This window comes from Coloeus monedula, assembly GCF_965178545.1.
Source record: "Coloeus monedula genome assembly, chromosome: 29".
Lineage (NCBI taxonomy): Eukaryota > Metazoa > Chordata > Aves > Passeriformes > Corvidae > Coloeus > Coloeus monedula.
Window position 1 is genome coordinate 746323 of NC_138809.1, and position 20977 is coordinate 767299.

General features: G+C 67.0%; 1 protein-coding gene across 1 annotated transcript; it reads left to right on the forward strand.

The window, feature by feature from the left end:
* Positions 1-8653: 8653 nt before the first annotated feature.
* On the forward strand, positions 8654-17572 carry EFNA3 (ephrin A3; the record flags this gene model as incomplete). The annotated part of the gene is made up of 5 exons (XM_082298799.1): positions 8654-8766; positions 16041-16330; positions 16952-17017; positions 17135-17212; positions 17349-17572. 5 exons carry the CDS (start codon positions 8654-8656, stop codon positions 17468-17470), a joined length of 669 nt encoding a protein of 222 aa, XP_082154925.1. The 3' UTR covers positions 17471-17572.
* Between the last annotated feature and the right edge of the window lie 3405 nt (positions 17573-20977).

Genomic DNA, 20977 nt, shown 5'->3' on the forward strand with positions numbered 1-20977 from the left:
GACCGTGCCGCTCCCCTCCCCCCACTCTGCTGCCTGCCCTTCCCCCACTGCACCCTGCACCCCGTCCTGCACCCCATCCTGTACCCCAGCCCCGCAGGGAGGGGTACCCCATCCCCATGGACTGCCCAGTGCAGAGGGGGGCATGCGGGTCCTGTGGGCCCCTCCCCCCAGGAGGGGGTGAAACCATCTGGGGGACATCAAACCAAGGGACCCCCCTGTAGGGTGCTGGGTGGGGGCAACCCCAAAGTGCCCACCTGTGGGGACGCTGGGGGGCAATGGTGCCTGCAGGACCAGCGTGTGGGGATGCCAGGGGTGATGGTGACTTGTGGGACCCCCCTGCAGGGATGATCGGGGGCTGGACCCTGTGGGACCCCCCTGCAGGGATTCCAGGGGACAACCATGCCCTGTGGGACCCCCACGCAGGGATGGTGAGGGGCTGTGCTCTTTAGGGCCCCCATGCAGGGATTCTGGGGTGCTGTGCCCTGTGGGATCCCCATGTGGGGATGCTGGGTGGGGGCATCCCCCAAAGGACCCCCATACAAAGATGCTGGGGCACAACTGTGCCCCGCAGGACCCCCATGCAGGGATCTTGGTGGGCTGTGCCTTATGGGAACCCAGGCAGGGATTCCAGGGGGGGCTGCCCATTGCACCGCCTCTTTCCCAGATCCCCAGGGATTCTCAGACAAGGCCAAGGGTGGGTGGGTGGGTGGTCTGGGTCTGGGCGCTGGGTCTGGGCACAGCAGGGTCCTGTCCTTGAGCCGGCGTTGTTTGGTATGCGGGAGCTGCCACCAGCTTCAAATCCCATCGACTTCCAATGAGCAATGCCATCAATAACGGCTAATTGATGGCGCGGCCGCTCCAAATCAGATTCCCCATCCCCTGAATCCAATTGATGGCTCCGCACCCCGCAGCCGCCGCGGCAGAAATTGAATCTATTCAAGGAATGGGCTCCATTAGCCCATCCCTTCTGTCTCGCCACCCCCCTGCCTCGGGGCCGCCCCTACACCCCCCTCCCCCCCCAGTGCCACACACACCAGCGGGGATGCTGGGGTGCCATGGGGAGGAGTGTGGGGTGAGGAAGTCGGGTGCCCCCGGTGGGTGGGAGTTAAACCTTCAGAAACTGGGAAGGAAAAATTTATCACCTGGAATAGCAAGTGATGGGAAATGGTAATAGGCAGCACTGAGATGGAGAGCGGGATAAAGAGCCGTGTCGTGCCAGGGGCTGGGAGCCGCAGCGGGCAATCGGGGGGGACACAGCATGGCCATGCCCACGCCATGCCCTGGCTCACTGTCAGGACAGGGACCTTGGATGCACCGTGGCACCAGGATGAGCCTGGGCACAGTCCCTGAGCTCCGTGGTGTTCCCAGCAGCTCCTGCTCCTGGCACCAGATCCCTCACCCGGCCACGCTACCGAGGTCCCCCCACCCAACCCTGCCATGGCACAGGCTTCAGCGTACCCCAAACGCCCCTCATCACCCCGGGGTGAGGATAAGGTCAGGCACTGCAGCCGTGCCGGGGCAGCCCCAGGACACGCAGGGGACATGGGCACGGTGCCCCGCCCCGAGGACTGAAAGCGAGGAGCGCGGCCGCCCAGGGCGGTGGGGCCCATCCCTGCCGGTTTCCCATGGGCGAAGGGCAACGGCGGCAGCGCCCACCCGGGAGCTGTCGAGAGCATCCCGGAGATGGGAAATGGCTCCGTGTCACCATGGAAACGGGGCCACTGGCTCGACATGCCGAGGGGACACGTGTGCTGAGGGGACACACATGCTGAGCCCTGAGGAGCAGGGCACTGGGGGTGCTGGACATTGGGCACGATGCACTGGACACCAGGCACTGGCCGCAGGCTCCCCAGGACTCTGAGGCCACACCACGGAGCCCATCACCCACCTCGGACCGGCTCCCTCGTTACCCGGCGGTCACGGACACTCTGAGGGATGTCACCTCTTCGTGATGCCACCCCGGCCTGATGGCACCGCGGCCGGGCAGCTCCACACCACCGCACCAGTGCTGAGCACAGGGTGTGGGGGCCAGAGCGGCTGTTCCCCAGCAGCCGCCTGATGATGCGCATCGTCAAGGTTATAATTTAGCAAAACACTCAGCGGGGGCTTGGAGGGAGCTGGCCCGCGCCGCTTAATTAACCGGAGCTGCACGCACCGAGCCCGCTCCTGCCATAGCAATGAGGGTGCGGGCACCGGGCTGGCGCTGGCGCCGCACAGGCGTGCAGGGGCTGTCGCATCCCACCCGCATCCCGGGGGGCTGGGCGAGCAGCTGGCCGGTCCCAGCTGCCAGGTGGGAGCAGCAGGCACTGATGTTTGTGTCCACACAATGTCCACACTGCCAGGGTGGCAGTCAGTGTGGCAGGGAGGGTCACTGGGGTGGGAGACAGCCTGGCACTGGTGGGTGTGCACATGCAGGGGTGTCGGCACAGATGCTGCCTGTGCCATCACCATTCTGGGCCAGGGTGGCTGTTTGTCCGTGCCTGTGTCCATCTGTCCTGTCATGCCTGTGCCCTTGCACATGCTGGAGTGCATCCCCAGTCTGATGTAATCCTGCTGGACAATAATCCTGCTGTGCCAGAACAGGGATGGGCCGGAGCTGCCCTTGCTGCTGGCACTGCTTGGACCTGCTGCAGACTGAGGGCCTGCATGGTTCCCGTTCTGGGACAATCTCTGGATCCTTGGGGAGAATGATTAGGACTTCAATGAGTGCAAATGACACGGGTCACCGCCCAGCACACTGTGCCCCCATCTCCAGGGCAGCCAGACAGTGAGGGCAGAGGCTGGGGCAGGTGCCCACCAGGGCAGCGCCTCCCAAGGGTGCCAGAGTGGATGCTGAGGGGCTCTGTGCCTGGGGTGTCACCAGGCTCACCCCACCTGCGCTGCCGTCCGGCCTCTCTGGGCACGTGTCTGCTGGGAGGATGCTGTGGGGATGGTGGAGATGGAGCCCTGGAGTGTCTCGGGCCCTGCTCCCCACATCTGCCAATGTGCCTTGTGCTCCTTTGATCCTCAGGCAGCTAATGAGCTTCCCTGGCAAAGAGCTCGTTAGCCATGGCAGAGCCTGGCGCTTCCTGACCAGCATCTGGCTCCACTGGGCATGGGGCTGGTGCTCTCTGCTCTGCCTTGGGCAGCTCCTCCGGTCCCTGCAGTCCCAGGGACAGGACAGGCCAGTCCCAGCAGCTGGCAGGACTGGCTGGTGTGGCCAGGCTGTGGCCAGAGGCAAGTGCAGCACAGGCAGATCGATGCACTGAATTATTGAGCACGGGAGCACCAAGTGGCTGCGACAACACCACCCGTCATGGGGGGCATGGGGCCGTGCCCACACCCAGGCATGGCACCCCACCCAGCCCAGATGGAGCAACCGGACACCCACTGCCAGGCTGCAGGGACACTGCACCCACGCAGGGTCCTCTGCCACCCCCTCGAGTGGTGGGTGCCAGCAGCACAGGGCACCCCACACCCACCAGCACCTCTCGGTGCTCTCCTGGCTGTCCCTGGTGGTGCCACCAGCACCTCCTGCTCTGTCCCCTGTCCAGCACCCAGCAGCAGTGTCACCTGGCCAGCAGCACAGGCCTGGGGTGACCGCAGCCAGTGGAGGGACCCCCATTTTCGCTGTGCCCCCAGCCCCTCTCGTGAGCCATTTCCAAGCGATGCATTATTGAAGCCCCCCCGTGCCATCGCTCACGGCCGGCGTGACGGCAGGCGCCGCATCAGCCCTGATGAATATTTCAGGCCCTGAAATCTCCTGCGCCTGCACGCTTAGCCCCAGTCCCCCCTGCCCCCCCAGCTTATCGGCTCCTTTGTTTCCCTGCGCTTCTGCCCAGCACCAAGGGCACAGCACGGCGGGGGCACGGTGTCACCCAGCCCCTCTCCCTGGGGATGGTCACCTGTGTCCGCAGCCCCTGCCTGGGATGGATGGGGATGGGCTGTTCCCGAGGGGCAGGTGGGCAGTGCTGGTGGCCCATTGCTGGGCAGAGCCAGAGCATCCCCACACTGCCAGGCTCAGTGCCAGCTGGGGGTTCCTAGGATGGCTCCTTTGCTGCCTAGGACACCTGTGCCCATCCCCAGCCCTCGTTTGGGCCTGAGGGACTGCAGGTCCCCTGGCACCATCACCTGCAGGGTCAGGGCAGGAGAATGGGGACAACCTAGGGCACAGCACATTGTGGATCTGTCCCTGGCACCCCTGGCCTGGCACCTCATGGTTCACTGCCACCTCTGCCAGTGCTCCCAGATGCCAATTGTGGCGTGATCTCTGTACGGTGGGAGTAGGATATCGATGCTGCTTGTCACTCCTTCATCAGATTAACGTCACTTAAACACCACAACACTTCAGGGGGGACACCTGGGTGGCATGGCTGGGATGAGCAGAGCATGTTCCAGGGCCAGTGGGGAGCCAAGTGCTGGGGCTGGCAGCCACAAACCCATCTCTGTGTCCTTGTCCCTTCCCCAGGGAGCTGTGGCTGCAGTGGGGCCAGGTGCCAGCCCCCACCATGCCCACCCTGCCCAAGCCTCCCACCCCGCACGGCCCTCACACCCTCCAGCACATCCGTGCCGTGGCCGTGTCAGAGCAGCAGGGGCTGGGAGCGAGGCCGGGGCTGCCACCGGCCGATGATATTGGAGTGATCTTGAGGCCAGGAGGGAGAGTTGCCATGCGGGAGGCGAGGAGAGGAGCCGGCTGAGTCACCCGGAGCCCGGCTGCTGACTCAGGCGCTTCCTGCCAGGTAACCTCCGCCGCCGGCCTGTGGGCTGCTGGGACAAGGGATGTGGCACAGGGGACAGACGGGACCGCGGCACTGCCTGGCACACCAGCCCAGCGCCCAGCGTGGGCTAAAGTGGGAGTGTGCGTGGCTGTGCAGCACCGTGCGGTGACCTGCTTCTGCCTGGGAGCACCGCCGGGACGTGGCTGCTGGCCGTGGGAGCCATGAGGAGCTGGTGGCTCTCACCTCCCACCCGGCACCTCTGGGTACCCACACACCCAGGGCGGGTGAGAATTGGCACAGCGGAGCCTGCTGGAGCCAGGGTTCCGGCAAGCAGGCGTCTGGCGCCCAGGGCAGGAACCCTGCAGCTTCCTCCCGCCGGGCAGCGGGAGTAGCCCCAGCGCCGGGCTGGGAACCACGCAAGGCTTCATCCAGCGGCTTCGCGAGGAAGCTGATTTCCTCTGACGGCCCTGGCGCTGCCGCCTGGCACCGCTGCTCCCTCACTGGTGGCCGGTGCTGCGGTGGCAGCTAACCCTGCTCCGCAAGCCCACAAAATCCAGCTCCACGTAAATTAACTCAGGGCTCTGAGGTGCTAATTAACGAATCGCTCCCATGCCCCTCTGAGCAGCAGGGCTCACGCCTGGTCCCTCTGGGAAGAGGCTGCTCTGCCTGGACCTGTGGCTCACCAGGGAGTTTGCCTGGTGGCTGGTGGCACGGCCACCCATCTTCACCTCCCCTGTGTCCACGCATGCCCAAGCCCAGCCCCAGGATGTCCCCCAGGATTCCTCCAGAGCTGGGTCTTCCCCCCTCTCCCTGGGAAATGGGAAGGTTCAGACCCCGTGCCCTCCCAGTGCTCGTCAAGGCGCTGGCGCAGCGCAACCATCCGTGAGGCTTCATTCAAATTTAACGGCTGACATGGGATGTAAAAGGGAAGGGGCAGGGAGGAGCGGGGCTGGGAGCCGGTGGGCACACGGTGTGTGCCGAGCGTGCCCCAGGCGTGCCAGCCTGGCAGGACAGACCCCTGCCCAAACACCAGCATGGGGCTGTGAGGAGCTGTCCCAAACGCTGCCAGGAGAAGCTGGCAGGAGCCAGGACAGTTCATCTCCACATGGCCATGCCAGCACTGCCAGCTCCCTGCTCCCCGACCCAGGACTTCCGCCCTGCATGCCTCTGGCATGTTCTTGCCGTGTCTGGCTGGACACGTGCCCGCACCTGGCTCCCGCGGGCGGGTCGGGAGCCCTGAGCTCAGCGCGTTGGGGCCTGGTAGGTGTGGCTGGTGAATATTTCATGCCCGCGTTCACCGAGCCCTTTCTTGGTTACACTCCTGCCTCCTCCCCGCACTCTCGCCATGTTTATTTATTTAATGAATTATTTATCGGCTCCCCCTCTCGCTCGGCTGGGCGCTGCCCCCCCCACTCCCCCAGCCCAGCTCCCAGCCCGGCGCGATGATTTATTGAATGCCGGCTCTGCTCTGCGGTTGCGACATTCTGTCACAGGAAGCCGCGGTTAAATATTAACCAAGGCGGGCGAAGCGGGTCCCCTGCCCCGCCGGGCACGCGCCCCGGCCCCTCGGTGCTCGTGGATGGCAGGTGGGAGGCTTTCCCCTCCACTTTGACGCCGAAAGCTGCCGGTCCTCGGTGTGACAGGCACAGGGTGGAGGAGAGAGAGGCGCACGGAAAGAGCAAGGAACCAGGGCTGCTCCGTGCCTCAGCTCTCCTGGACAGCTCAAAGCCTCGTGTCCTTCCAAGAGCGAAGCCACCTGGGCGTGTCCCCCGGCCATCCCACCACAGACACCGTATCCCGTTGTGGCAAAACCCAGCCAAGCCCCCTCTCTGTGCAGGTTCCAGGAGTAATCCCTGGTGGGTGCTGGCACCTGCACGAGTGCACACTGTGATGTTCCAGGGCTGTGTTCTGCCACCCGGGTCCCTTCGTCCCCACCAGGTGCATCCCTCCGTGGCCCCGCACAGGGGCGTGCCGTGGTGGGGGGGGGACCCCCGTGGCGAGCACGGCGCTGTGCGGGTGCTGACGGCGGTGCGTGCGTTGCCATGAGCGGGGGGTTTCCATGTGGAGGTGGGTGTTGCCATGGGTTTGCCGAGCCAAGGCGTTTCCATGGTGGCAGCGCGGTGCTGTGGGTCCTCCCAGAGGTGTGCAGCACCCCGGGATGCCACCGCTGCTGCTGCCACCGCACCCCTGCACTGCACTGCCCCAGCCCCTGCGGCCCCCCCCCAGCACTCCCCCGCTCCCACCCCCAGGCAGCCAGAGCCCTTTTCCACGTGTTGTGTTTTCTTCACTTCACTTCTTCGGATGAATAATTAATAGAGGCTTTTTTGGTCCTCCGGGCCCTTCCACTGGCCCCCTCCCCCTTCCCGGCAGGGCCCCGGCGGGGGCTTGGACTCCCAGTCCCACCAGTATGGATGGGGAATGGGGGCTGGGGCATTGGGTGTCCCACAGTGCTGAGTGAGACCACGGGCCCTGCCCATCACCATCTTTGTCCCCCCTCCATGGGCTGGGGCAGCATCCACATGCCCAAAGGGAGCCTGAGAAGAAATGGGGTGGCTCTCCTCCCACACTGAGCTCCTCCCAAAGCTTTGGGGAGCCAGGAGACCCCCCAAGACTCAGCATCGGGGCACCTACGCTGTGGCACTTGCCCAGGCCTGGGAGTCACCAGGCCCACTGGGGACTTGGGGACATGATATTTGGCACCGCACCACCCTGGCCACGCTCACCACGCCAGCGAGATAGCTCTTGGCAGGAGCAGCTCAGGCCGGCTCAGCAAGCCCAGCCACGGTTTCGGGAGCCTCCTGGTTTCATTCACAAGCTCCTCAGGCTGCCAAAGCTCCAGGTGATGCGTGATGCCGGCACTGCTGGTGGGGCAGAGGCCGCCGGGCTGGCGCTGGTGATGTGCACGCGCTCGGCGTGGCCCCGCGTGGGAGCTGGGGGCGAGCTGCGTGTGCCCGGTGAGCTGCGTGTGCCCGCGCTGGTGCGAGCATGCCTGTGTGCGCACACGTGTCCCAGGGTGCCGATCACCTGGCACTCGGCTCTGCCGGGCGGTGCTGCACGCCAGTTGCTAAGGGATCTCGCTGGGGACGGGCAGTGGGAGCTGACACCCAGCTCGGTCCCCTCATGGGCAGCAGGGACCAGCACCCAGGGGAGCACCCATAGGCCCCGCAGCTCCCCCCAGGAACCTCCACCCCACGAACCCTTGGGGTGTGGGAAGAACAAGGGCCTGGCCATGTGGGTGGGCACTTGGCCAAGTGCTGGCTCCTGAGGGAGGTCAGGGCAGGCAGCAGAGCCTGGCACTGCGTCCGTGTTCCTTGGTACCCGGGCTGTCCTGGCACATGGGCACACACCTTCCCACCCACTCCTGTGCCTCCAGGGCAGCCAAACCCCTCAGTGAATACGTGTGACCCCCACGGCACTGGCAGCAGCAGCACGAGGACCCTCTGGGGTCCTGAGCCCCCACCCACAGCTCCCTCAGCAACATAGACCCACAGACCCAAAGCTCCCAGCCAGGGAGACCCCAATGTTGGTGGGTCCTGGCTCTGATGCCCCCACCTGTGGGCATCCCAGGGAGATCCCAGTGGCACCTGGTCCCGGTGGGATCGCCCGGTGAGTGCCTCCACCCACAGGGGTCCCAGTAAGACCCCAATGTCAACAGGACCTTACACAGGTGGCCCCCCACCCACGGGGGTCCTGGTGACATTCCGGTGGCCCCTGGTCCTCCTGGGACCCGGCCCTGGTGTCTCCACCCGCGGGGACTCGCGGTCCGAGCCTGGTGCCGGTGCCGAGCCGGTGCCGGGGCGGGCGGGCCCGGGGCGGCGGCGGGAGCGCGCGCGGGGGCGCGGCGGCGGCGGGCGCGCGCGGGGCGGAGCTGGGCGCCGGGGCCGCGGGGCGCGGGCGGCTCGGGCTCGGTTCTCCCTCCATTCCCCGGGATCGCGGCGGGCTCGGGCGGCGGCAGGATGGCGGCTGGGCTCCTGCCCCTGCTCCCGCTGCTGCTGCTGCTACCGGGCCGGGGGCCGCCGGGGGCCCTGGGCAACCGGCACGCCGTGCACTGGAACAGCTCCAACCCGCAGTGAGTGCGGGCGGGGGCACCGGGACCCGCACCGGGAGGGGGGGGGGGGGTTGTCCCCGGGGCCGCGCGGGGCGGGGGGCGCCGCCGGGAAGGACGCGGCGGGGACACGGCGGGGATCGCGTTGAAGGATGCGCGGGGGGCGGCGGGCGACACGGGGATTGCGGGACCCCCGGTGCCGGTCTCCTCGCGGCGCCCTCGTGCGGGCGGGGCTGCGGGGCCCCGGGTGCCGGTGCCCCCGGTGCCCCTCGCCCTGCCCGCGGAGGCGGGGATGGCTGCGGCGGGAGGGGGGGCAGCCGCCCGGCCCGTTCGTGTCCCCGCGGCCGCGCTGCCGGGTGGGGCTCGGCGGCTCCCGGCACGGGCGCGAGGGGGTCGTGGGCGCTGGGGACAGAGCTCCCCCGGCAGCGCTGACCCACCGAGAGCAACGGGAAGAGTCTGGCTCCCGCAGGCATCCACCTCCCGGTGCGCCGGGGCGGGCAGGGGTCCCGCTCCCCCCGCCAGTCCCGCCCCTCGCATGTCTGGGTGCGGGAGCGGCACCGGCGGCGCGGCGGAGGTGGGGGGGCCCGACAGGTGCCTGTCGCCCCCCACCGCCTCGGACCGGCAGCAGTGACACCCCCGGGGCGGCAGCGGTGGCTCCCGGGGCTGCGGGGACAGTGGGGCGTGAGAGCGGAGGGTCGCACCGGGAGCAGAGCAGTCGGGGGTCGGTGGCCGTGGACGCTCAGCCCCTCCCTCACACCCTGCGCCGGGGCTGCCCCTGCCCTCGCCGGTGCACCCACACCTGAGAGCGGATGTGCCGTGGGGACGGTCTGGGCTGGACCCTCCCGGGAAGGGGGGGCTGCGTGCCTGTGGTGTGTCCACGGACCCCTCCACGGGGATCTGCGCCCACTGCCATCGCCCACCTCTCCGTCCCTCGCTGGTGCGAGTGCCCAGGGGTGTGGCGGGGACAAGCATGCAGCCAGAGCATCTCCTGGTGCCCGTCGGTGCAGGGGCTCTCCTGGGCTCCCCCCATCCCACACCCCTTTGTGCAGGGCGGGAGCAGCCCCGGCAGCCCCCTCCCCTGCCATTGAGATTGTGTCGCCAGGCGGAAGCTCGGGCCCCATAAATCGTGCGTGTGTGCGACGTGCCGAGGCGCAGCACAATGGCGAGGTGCTGTGCTCGCCCCACCACGCTCGGCATCCCCCTGCACCCCCCTGCTCTGCCCGGACCCCCCCCCCCACACCCCCAGTCTCGTCCCCACACTGTGACATTGCCACGACATCGGCGGGTGGGACCACCCCCACCCTCATCTCTCCACGAGCAAGGGTCCCCACCCCATCACCACCGTGACCTGCCGCTGCCCCGGCACCTCTCGAGGGACAGGGCGGAGGGGGTGCCGGTGGTGCCCGGGCCATGCCAAGCCGGGGGTGTCGCAGCCAGATGCCCGCACCCCCTGCGCAGGCGTGTCTGGCGCGGCCGCGAGCGTCCGGCTCAGGGCATGGGCGGCGCGGTGGGGGCGGCTGCGGCAGAGCCGTGTCCCAGGGACTCCGGAGCTGATATTTATTGTTAGGCAGTGCGGCAGCTCGGACGCAATTATAGGCGCACGGCAAAGTGTCTGGATTAGATAAATTATGGGGGGAATTAGGCTCCCTGGGCCGCAGCCTGCAAATCCCAGCAACCCTGCTGCAAGTGGAGCCATAAACAAGCCCAGCGCGGCCCTGCGGGGCTCTCTGGGGAGGAGGGGGTTGCTGGCTGCGGCCACTCCTTGAGGGCAGTGCCTGGCACCCCAGAAATTTATTTTATCTCCTGCCACGCTGCCCTGGGTACCCTGTTGCTGCCCTCGGTGGGACAACAGGATGAGGGGCAACGCAGGGAGCAACCCCATAGAGCCCACTGTGGTCCCGACGGTGCCTTGGGAAGCAGGGGGCTGGTGGCAGCTCAGCCCCCTGGCCACGCAAGAAGTGGCTGCGGGTGCCAGGAGGCCGGGAAGGGTCACCAAGCAGGCAGAGCACCCCTTGTGCTGTGGGTTTGGGGTGTGTTGGCAAAGCCCAGGGGAGGTGTGAAGGTGGGATCCTCAGATCCTGCTCCTGCTCGGCCTGGTTTGTTGGTCTAGCTGTGCCTTCCATCCATCTGTCCCATCACCTCCACTGGTGGCAGCCAGTGAGCCCTGGGGGTGTGGGATGACCCTGGACTCGTCCCTGCCCTCCACTCCCCAGTCCTGCCAGGAATAGGCCTGGTGTTGTGGGACAAAGGTGCAGGACAGTCATGTCCACTCAGCACTGACTTCTGGGGGGCCTGTGACCCTGGGGTGACCCACTGAGCAGGGTCAGGGGTTCCTGGAGTGTCCCCAGCCGAGCTGGGCCCTGGCATGCTGGTGCTGGTGGAGGCTACCTCCCTGCTGGGTGTTCCAGATGCCAAGATGGGGACAGCAATTTGTCCCTGTTCACGGACACAGACGTGGCCAGTGCTCCCCATACTGCTGTACCCCAAGAAGCACCCCAGAGCAGGCTGGGGTGTGCCACGCTGTGCCACTGACTCCGGTGTGGGGACTGAGGATGCTCGTACTGAGGGCACTGGGTGCCAGGGAGGGGGCAGAGCGGGGGGGTGCCGTGAGATGGGGTACGCAGGGTGCCCTGGCAGTGGCGCGGGGGTCAGAGCCCACTTGTGAGCCCCCCATAATTTATCTCATCTGGCACTGTGTGCAGGCCCCCAGCTCACGCAGCCCCCCCAGCACTGGCACTGCTGCCACGCTCACCTCTTCAACGGTGGCTTTTATCTGGCCGAGGCTGCGTCGCAGGCGGTGAGGGCTGGGAGAGGGCTCTGGGGAGGGTTGGAGTGGGCTCTGGAGAGGGCTGGAGCGAGCTCTGGAAAGCCCCAAGGCGGAGCAGGCTCACTGGGGAGCATCTCACACAGGACTGGAACCACATCCCTGCAGAGCAGGTCTGGAGGGGCCCGGGCTCCCCTGCAGCAGCCAGACCCCAACACCGGAGCTGTGTCTGGCTAGATCCCCCCATCCCATCCGCTGGCACCCACAGGGCTGAGGATGGAGTCACCCACAACAGGAGGCACCAGCGGGTCTGGGGGCATCCAGCAGGAGGTGCTGTGGGGGTGCGGGGCAGTTGTGCCCAGGCAGGGGCGGTTCCGTGCCTGCTTGTGGGGCTGAATGTGGGGACAGTGCCGACGACACCACCTCTGGCATCCCTAGGCTGGCTGGGGGGCTCAGCCAGCCCCCACCCCATGGCTCTGCCCTCCAGGCTGGTCCCCAGGGCACCCGGAGACCACAGCCACCCCCCCCATCCACGGGTGCTCGCCGCGGCTCTGGAAGGAGGGGGTGCCCATGGGCAGAGCGTGCCGTGCCCCGTGAGTCACGGCGCTGGGCGGCACCGAGCCCTGGCAGCGCGGCCGGCGTTCCCGTGGGAGAAGCAGCCGCGGTGTCGGGGTGCAACAGGGCCGGGGCCACCTGCTCCTGCCCGGGCTGGTAATTGAGTCACCGGTTGCAGATTGATGGTTTAATTAAAACCCAATTAGAAACCTCATTGATCTTGTTAGCTACACGGGAAGGTGCCGGCTTTAGCCGGGATTACGGGGATTGCATGGCCGTCGATAGTGACGGGGGTTGTTGGGGGCACCTGTAGGGTGGTGCTGGAGTCCCGCAGTGCTTGGGGAGGCCTGTGCCCGTCACCCCGGTGCTGCCCGGTGGCACCTCGGTCCCTCCACGTGGGGAGCAGCCCCCGCTTCCCCCCCCCACCCCCACCCCCCCCCCGGAGCCCCAATTCCCCACGCAGGGAGGTGGCCCCGGGGACACCGTGTGCCGGCGATGCTGTTAGCGCCCGCGCCTTGCGGCTGCGCCAGGCGAGGCCGGGGGGGCTGTGCTGTGGCTCGGTGCCACCCGCGTGCGTGGGCTGCGTCGCAGGCGCTGTCTGCCGAGCCAGCGCGCGTGTGCGTGGCCGTCTGGGCGCCGTGACTGTGCAGCGCTGGCTGCGTGGGGAGGGCTGGCACGGGGGGGCCGCGCTGAGCCCCCCCCCATCTCCCCCGCGGCGGAGCGGTGGGTGCAGGCGGACGGTCGGTCTGTCTGTCCTTCCGTCCGTTGGGGTGAACCGGCCACAGCGGTCGATACGCCTTTGCCTCTCGCTGTGGTGCGGGGTGACGGGAAGGGGACTCGTAAATCAATGGCACTTTTTTGTTCCCTGGGTGATGGATGGGCCCCGGATGCGCCAAAAGGATGAAGGCGCTGGAGCCAAACAAAGAGCCTGGCTGTGCTGGGGGCTGTCCAGTGCTGGGGGGCACCGTGCCGTCACCACATCGAGGACACCCCGCGTTGCCCTGCTCCTCACCACTGGCACCACCAGTGTGGGGTGCTGAGCCCAGCTCTGGCCCTGTTGCCCTCCAGGCCTCTCCAGCACCATGGGAATGAGTCTCCGCAGTGTCGGGGTCCACACAGGGGTCTGGTCCCCGCTGTGCCACTGCTGCCGGGGCGTGCTGCAGTGCACCAGGCGCTCCCCAGCAGTGTGGGAGCCAGTGTGCGGCACGCAGCCCGGATTTATGGCAGCAGATGGGAGCGGAGCGGCCTCCCAGCTCACCGGTGGCTGCGGCGTGCCAGGTAGCCAGGGTCCCACCAGGGTCTCTCCGGTGCAGGGCTGGTGGGCACTGAGCCCGGGGCCGGTGCTGCCAGGGGACATCCATCTGCCCAGCATGACAAGCTGCTGGAAGGTACTACTGCCTCACCAAGCCCTGCTCTACAAACGCAGTCGTGCAGAAGTGATGCTGCCCATTCTTCTCTTGCACTTAACCCTTTGGGCACTGCCAGAGCCCACCATCCCCACCGGCCATGCCATGGCTGCTGGAGTCTGGGATATCGAGGGTCCATCCCAACCCAGGTTGCTGGTGCTTCCCGATAGCTGTGGAGTTGGCAGGGACCAGGCAGCCCATGCCTGCTCTGGGATGGGTGCCGGTGAGAAAGGAGGCAGAGTCCCTCTCTCAGAGTGTCTGTTCCTGCCCTTCCACCCCAAAACAAGGCCCACGGGCTCCCTGGATGGTGCTGTCAGCAGATCTTGGGGCACTTGGGCCATGGCACTGGGGGGGCTGCCGGGTTTGGGGGTATCCAGCTGTGTGAGGAGCTGCTCTGCAGTGACCATGCAGGAGCCAAGCGTGGCAGGGACACAGCGTTGTGGCCAAAGCTGCTACTGGGGTCCTCTGGATGTGCCTCGGGCTGTGGTGGCCCTGTGGCTCTCCCCCTGTGGGGCCTTTCCCCAGCCACTCCCAGTTTATGATGACGCCTGTGGGCTCCCAGCATGCCGTGGCAGCTGGCAGTGTCCGTGGGATTCGCTACCATGGGGCCCTTGCCACTCCACCTGGGGCTCCTGTACCCTGCCACGGGTGCTGGTGTCCCCCAGCCCGGGGGAGACTTTGGTGCCTCGTTAGCGAGGCTGTTTATCAGCAGCCACGCTTCTTAATGAGCCGTGGCTTAACGAGCCCCAGCGTGGGGTCCCAGGGGACTGTGCCTCGGCACTGGGTGCCACAAGGGAATGGGGGGTTACGGCTCCCCAGCACCCCACGACAGGGTGTCTGTCACGTGTGATGCTTCCTCTAGTCCCTCTGTCCCATGGCACAGCCGCAGCCCGGCCGCGGGGAGCCCCAGCTGCTGGTGCCTGCCCCGGTGTGGGGCAGCTGGTATTGGGGTACGCTGGCGTCCCAGCTCTGCGTCCCGCGTGGAGTTAATTGCAATTTTCTCCTTGGGGCCATTTCTTTAATAACAAGCCTTTTTCTCCCCCCGCCCCCCTTCCCACCACATCAAAGGGGGAAGATGAAAGGTCCCGGCGCCCGCTCAGCAAGGGTGGCTGCCTCAGCACCTTCCCGGCGGAGCAGTTGCCGGCGGGTGCCGGGATGGGCTCCGGAATAGCGGCTGCGCAGCGAGGGAGGGGCCGCGTGGGGCTGCGCTCCCTGTCCCACGGGTGATGAGTTCTGCCGTCAGCCCCCCCATGTTGCCCCCCGGTGCCGGAGGCGGCGCTTCTTGGGCCCCTCTTTGCCGCCCGACACCACGTCCCGCTATGGTTCTGTCTCCGACGCTCGGCTCCGGGTGCCGCGGGTGCTGGCAGGGTGCCGGGGCTCCCCAAACAGCGCCGGGGGCGGTGGTGCAGGGTGGGGCGTCTGCACGCGCAGCCCTGCCCGCTGCCTGCCCAGCCCTGCCGGGGAGACCCAGGGAGCCGCTCGGCTCCGGGAGGGGTGGTGGGACCCCCCCCAAGGCCGAGGGGACTCGGAGTGATGCGCTGGGGGCTCACGGTCTGGGGTTTGCCCTGAGAGGTGGGAAAAGGGCCGTGATCCAGAGCGATGCGCCGTGAGCTGGAGCTCCACAGGGGAGCTCGGCCGCGTGTGCCGGGATGCTGCTGTCCGTGTCCTGCGGGATGCGGGCGAGAGACCCCCGAGGCAGCGCTGAAGCGGGCGGCGGAGCGTGGTCCGGTCAGGGTCCGGTGCAGCCGCGGCGGCTCGGTGCCGAGCCAGCGCCGGGTGGTAATTAATTGGCAGGAGCAGCGGGTCAGCGCGGCGGCGAGGATTACCGCGGCCGGGATTTCCGTCGGGCGCGGATTAGGAGCCAGCGGAGCCTCTCCTGAGTGGATCTGAGGGGATTGCTGCTCCTAATCAATGTAAATGAGGCTCCCCCAGGGCCACCCTTTACGGCATTAACGAACTAACGGGATTAGCCAGAGCAGGGTGAGAAATCCTGGCTCCGAGCTGCGGCGCGTGCCAGGGCCGTGGTGGGCGGCAGCGGTGGGTCGGCTCCAGGCTGCTGGAAATGGGGAATGCCAGGGAATGCCGGGGTCCCCCGCACACCCAGGGACTGTGTCCCGTGGGGACCCTGGTGCCTGTGGGACCATGATGCCCTTCTGGGTCTGTCTGTCCATCGTGCTGTGTCCGTCTCCTCTTTGAGGCTGTCAGCACGTTCCCGGCAGACCCAGAAGCGCCGTCTCGTATGCCCATGCTCTTGCCCATCCCACCTGTGCATGTGGCTTGGCACCCGTCCCCAGCAGCGCCTGTCCCCCCCCCCCCCCCCCCCCCCAGTCCGCCCGTGCCCTCCAGGATGGTGATTCTGCTCCACGGGTCCGTGAGGCTGAGGTTGTGCAGGGGTCCCACTGTGTCGGGGGCTCCAAACAGAGGTTGAACAGGGAGTATCACCGTTCCCAGAGTTCCAACCTTCGCTGCAGCCTACCCCTTGTCCAGCCTCTGGATCCCCTTGGAGGAGGGCAACACTGTCTGGGGAGGTGCAGGGCGTGCCCCTGACCTCCCGTCCCTGCTTTCCCTTGCAGCCTGCGGCGGGAGGGCTACACGGTGCAGGTGAATGTCAATGACTACCTGGACATCTACTGCCCGCACTACAACGCCTCGGTGCCCGAGCACCGGCTGGAGCAGTACGTGCTGTACATGGTGAACGCGGAGGGGTACCGCACCTGCAACACCAGCCAGGGCTTCAAGCGCTGGGAGTGCAACCGGCCCCACGCGCCCCACAGCCCCATCAAGTTCTCGGAGAAGTTCCAGCGCTACAGCGCCTTCTCACTGGGCTACGAGTTCCGCGCGGGGCAGGAGTACTACTACATATGTACGTGGGGCGCCGGGGCGGGACTCCCACACAGCCCCCAGCCCCAGATGGGTCCTTTCAGGTGCCCCCCACCCAGTTGGGCCTCTCTGCGTCCCCAGGGAGGACCCCCTTGTCTGGTTCCCCTGCACCCCCAAAATTGGGCAGCTGTTTCCCCCCCAAGAGTGGGCAGCTGGAGCTCTGGGAGGGGTTGAAGGAGCAAGGGTGGGGGTACATGACGTGGGGGAGAGATGGGGATGTGGGGAAAGATGGAAGGAAGGCTGGGGGTGTGGACAGGGATGCCGGTGCATGATGGGGTGCTGGGGGATGATGATGTAGGATGCAGGATGCTGATGCAGGATCAGGGTTCAAGGGTTGCTGCTGCAGGATTGAGGTGTTGGTGCCAGATACTGGTGCCGGGTTGGGATGCTGGGGCTGATGGTTCAGGACTGGGGTGCTAGTACTGGGCATTGGTGCAGGATTGAGGTGCAGGTGCAGGATTTGGGGTACTGCTGCATTCTCCCAGCCCAGAACACACCCCTGATCAGGACCAGACCCCCCTCTGCCCAGACCCACCAAGCCTCGGGGTGCCTGGGGTTCGGGTCACTGCCACGGAGCCCCTCTCAGCACGCTCTTGCCTTGCAGCCACGCCGACACACAACCATCGCCGGGCCTGCCTGAAGATGAAGGTGTTCGTCTGCTGCGCCTCCAGTAAGTACCCCCGTGCCCACCCGGGGGGCTGTGGGCGAGCGGGGGCGGCGTGGCCGGCTGGCGGGTCCCCCAGGGCATCCAGGGAGCGTGACCCCCGTCCCCTCTCTCCCTCCACAGCGTCGCACTCCGGGGAGAAGCTGGCGCCCACCCTGCCCCAGTTCACCCTGCGGCCCGAGGTGAAGATCGAGGACCTGGGTGAGTCAGGCAAAGCCCCCGGCCCCGCAGCGCCGTGTCCCCGCCCCCCGCCGCCGCCCCTGGGGCAGCCCCAGCTACGGGGTGGGGGTTCGGGGCCGCCCCGCTGCCCTCCTCACCCTCTCGCTCCTCCCCACAGAAAACTTCAACCCGGAGATGCCGAAGCTGGAGAAGAGCATCAGCGGCACCAGCCCCAAGCGGGAACACTTGCCCCTGGCCGTGGCCGCCGCGCTCTTCCTCATGACGCTGTTGGCCTCGTAGCTCCCGGCGCCCGCGGGGGCCCGGCCAGCGCCGCTCTGCCGAGTGCGGCCCCCCCGACCTGCTGCCCCTCGTGAGAGCCAGCGGGGAACCACCGCGGGACCACCACCCCCTGCCCGGAGAGCCGCCTGCAGAGCTGCCCCGCGGGGCAGGGATCATGGCACGCACCGATCCGGCTGGACTCGCCTCCCATCCCGCCAGTGGATTGCGGCCACGTCCGCAGGGATGCGGCTGGGTGCGCTGCACCTTCCGCCGACACCGTCCCGGGGCGCGGGGTCCTGCCCGCAGCCCCCCCGGTGCCCCGTGGCTGCCCCGTGGGGCGGGGGAGCCCGGTGAGAGCAGGGACCCCCGGGGCCGGGCAGTCTGTACATACCCATATAGATGTATACATACTGTACAGAGAGCGACTACAGAGATATATCTATACTGTACCATAGGCAGCGGCGCCGGCCCTGGGCTGGCTTGTACATAGTCGAACGTGTTGGATTTTCCTCGTCTTCCGTGAAGACCCGACCTATGCAAACGCACAGACACTTTTTGGGGAAAAACAAAACAAAACAAAAGAAAAAAAAACATTCTCGATCTTTTTTTCAAGTGCTTTGGCTGGTGATTTTCATATTCTGCTCTTAGTCTATAAAAAAAAATAATAAAAGGATAAAAAAACGGACCCCTGTCACGGTGGCGTGCAGCACTTCCAGCCCTCGGAAGGGCTCTGGCCCTCCCGGGGGGGCTCCGGCCGGGACAGGCGTTCAGGAGAGCGCTGACCTCCGCCGTGCCACCCGCCTTGCCAGGCACAACAGCTCCATCCACGGGCTCGGTACCGCCGGCAGGGGGATGCAGGGTGCTCCCCACCACCGGCTCTGCTCCCCACCGACCCCCCAGCACCGACAGGGAGCATCTGGCAGGGACCCGGTGCTTCCCACAGGAATGCGGCATGGACAGAAGAGCGCCTGCAGGTAAGGGCAGCGCGGGGGGCCCTTGGCACGCAGCCCTGGGGGTGCTGGGGTGGTGTTTGAGAGCAGCGGGGGCAGGAGAGCCTTCCTTGCCATCCTCACCAGCTGCACGGAGTGAGCAGACATGGGGTGCTGCAGCCCCATGGGAACTCCGGCATCACCCCCCCGACGCGTCTGGCTCTGCCGGGCATGCCGGCTCCTGCCTGTTTTGGGGGGATCTGGCACGCGCTGGCGGCTCCTGCGGGATGGGGGACGCTCTCATCTCCCCCCCAGTGCCTCCAGCCGAGGGGATGTGGGGGGCTGGGGTGTGCCTGGGGATAGGGTCTCATCTAAAGGGGGGTGTTGCTGGGGTAACCAGACCCCCACAGCCCCCACAGGCACAGGGGAGTAGCCGTGGGCTCCTGACCCTGCACCGTGCGGGGCTGGGGGAGCCCAGTGGCCCCAGGGAGGGGACAGCCACTTTCCCCCCAGGGCAGCTTGGGATGAGGGGCTGCGGCCCCGCTCTCGGTGTGGATTCCTGGGGAAAGGGGTCCGCACAGCCGTGGCGGCGGGGCAGCCGCTCTCCCCCACCCAGCCGGCGCTGCTGGGCGGTGGCTGGGTGTCCCGCCGGCCCAGGCTTGTCCGGGTGCGGGAAGAGCCGACGAACCCGTCAGACGGGTCCTGGGAGCGCTCCCAGCAGGCGCCGGCTTCCCCACGTCCCCCCCGTGCTCCGACAGGCCTGGCCCGACACGGAGCTGAAGTCCCTGCCATGGACCCCCTCCCGGGGTCTTGAGGTGCCCCTGGCAGCTGTCTGCTGACCCAGGGCAGGGTGGGCATGGTGTGGCTGGGGCAGCACCACCGCCACTGCCAAGGGCCATATCCAGCCAGGTGCTGATTGCCAGAGACTGGCCACAGTCCCTGTCCCGGGGTGGTGCCATGCTGGTGGCACGTGGCATAGTGAGCCTGGCACAGCTCAGGTGACCAGTGCCCTGGAGGGGTGCAAGAGCTGCAGTCATCGCCCTGGCATGGAGAGCTCTGCCTGCAGGATCCCTCCTGCCATTTGCCTCGACCCTGGCACCATTTCTTGTGCATTCGTGGCACCACCAATGGCTCCGTGGGCACTGGCCACCTGGCTCAGGTCCGCTTCATGCCCTAGGGCTGAGCACAGCGGGACAGCCCAGACCCACCAGGAGTCCTCTGGGGTGCTGGTGGACGGGAGTCCCAAGCGCAGATGCCCCAAGTCAAGTGGGGGGCCCTTGTTGGGACCTCAGTGCTGAGGTCTGGGTACCCCTTGGGTACTTTGGGGTTCCACAGCCCTGGCAGCAGATCCAGGCAGGGGATGTGTGCCAGGAGCAGCCGTGTGGCACAAGGTCCTGCCTCACCTCAGGGCAGCTCCCCTGCCCAGTCAGGGCTCTCTGCCCAAAGGTATGAGGTCCTGGCACAGCTGGACAGCCCTGGGGCTGCGGCTCTGCCCCCACCAGGCTGGCATCGGGCCATGCCTACCTGCCATGCCTACCTGCCGGGCTGCACGCAGCCGGCACCGTGCGTCACCACGGCCTTCGCTCCCGGCCACGAACTGGACGGCTCCTCTTCCTCCCCCAGCCTTGCACTGGTGACGTCAGCCCAGTCAGGGGCCGGGGCACTTCTGGGTATCCCCAGCCAAGAAACCATAAACACTTGGTCACGAGTTCAGCGGCCTCTGGCCAGCCCCACCTGCCCCACACGGAGCACCAGCGATGTTTACAGCATTAAACGGCTTCACCTTTGTCCTGCCATCATGGGCACCAATCCCAGTCCATTGTCACCTGCTCCCAGGTGCCGTGGCCATGACCACGTGCACCGTGTGCGCACCACCACCGGCACTCCCAGTGCCACTGCAGGTGGGCACCCACCCTATGCGGGGTGCTGCCCACCCTGTGCCCCCACCACTGGGTCCCAAGGAAGGTAATGGGGCACCTCTAGCCTCAGCTTGTCCCTCAGACTGTCCCCAGCAGGGGACATGCACTTGTCTTTCCACTCCTGGTCCTCCACCAGTGCTGTGGGCCAGGCATGGTGGTGACACTGGGTCTCGGTGTGTCCATGTGGCCTCACTCCCAGCCCCTTCGCTGTGTCCTGGTGGCCTCGCTCCAGGGCTGGGGCCATGGCAGATGGGGCAGGGGAGCCCCTTGGCCAGTGGAGTTGGGTACCACATCCCAGTGCCACAGGATTGATCCGGCACGGTGCCCCAGGAGGCTCATTATGCCCCTGGCAGGGCCAGCACAAGGCTTGAGCACCAGGGGCTGCCCAGCCCTCCCCCATCACTGCTCCCTGCCTTGGTTTCCCCAGGCACAGTCTGTCCCTGACGTGGAGGGGGCAGTACCAGGGCGATGCCGGGACCACAGGATCGGTTCCCACCACCATCTGGCTGCACCCATCCCCGTGGCCTGCACGTGCCACGCTCCAGCTCTGGGATGCCAGGGGTGTTCCCAGGAGGTGCTCTCCTGTACAAGCCACGGCAGCGCCGGCGTCCCGGGAACAGAGGCCTCGCACTGTCATTATGGATGATGTCAGGCCTGGCCACAACCAGGGAGGATGAGAG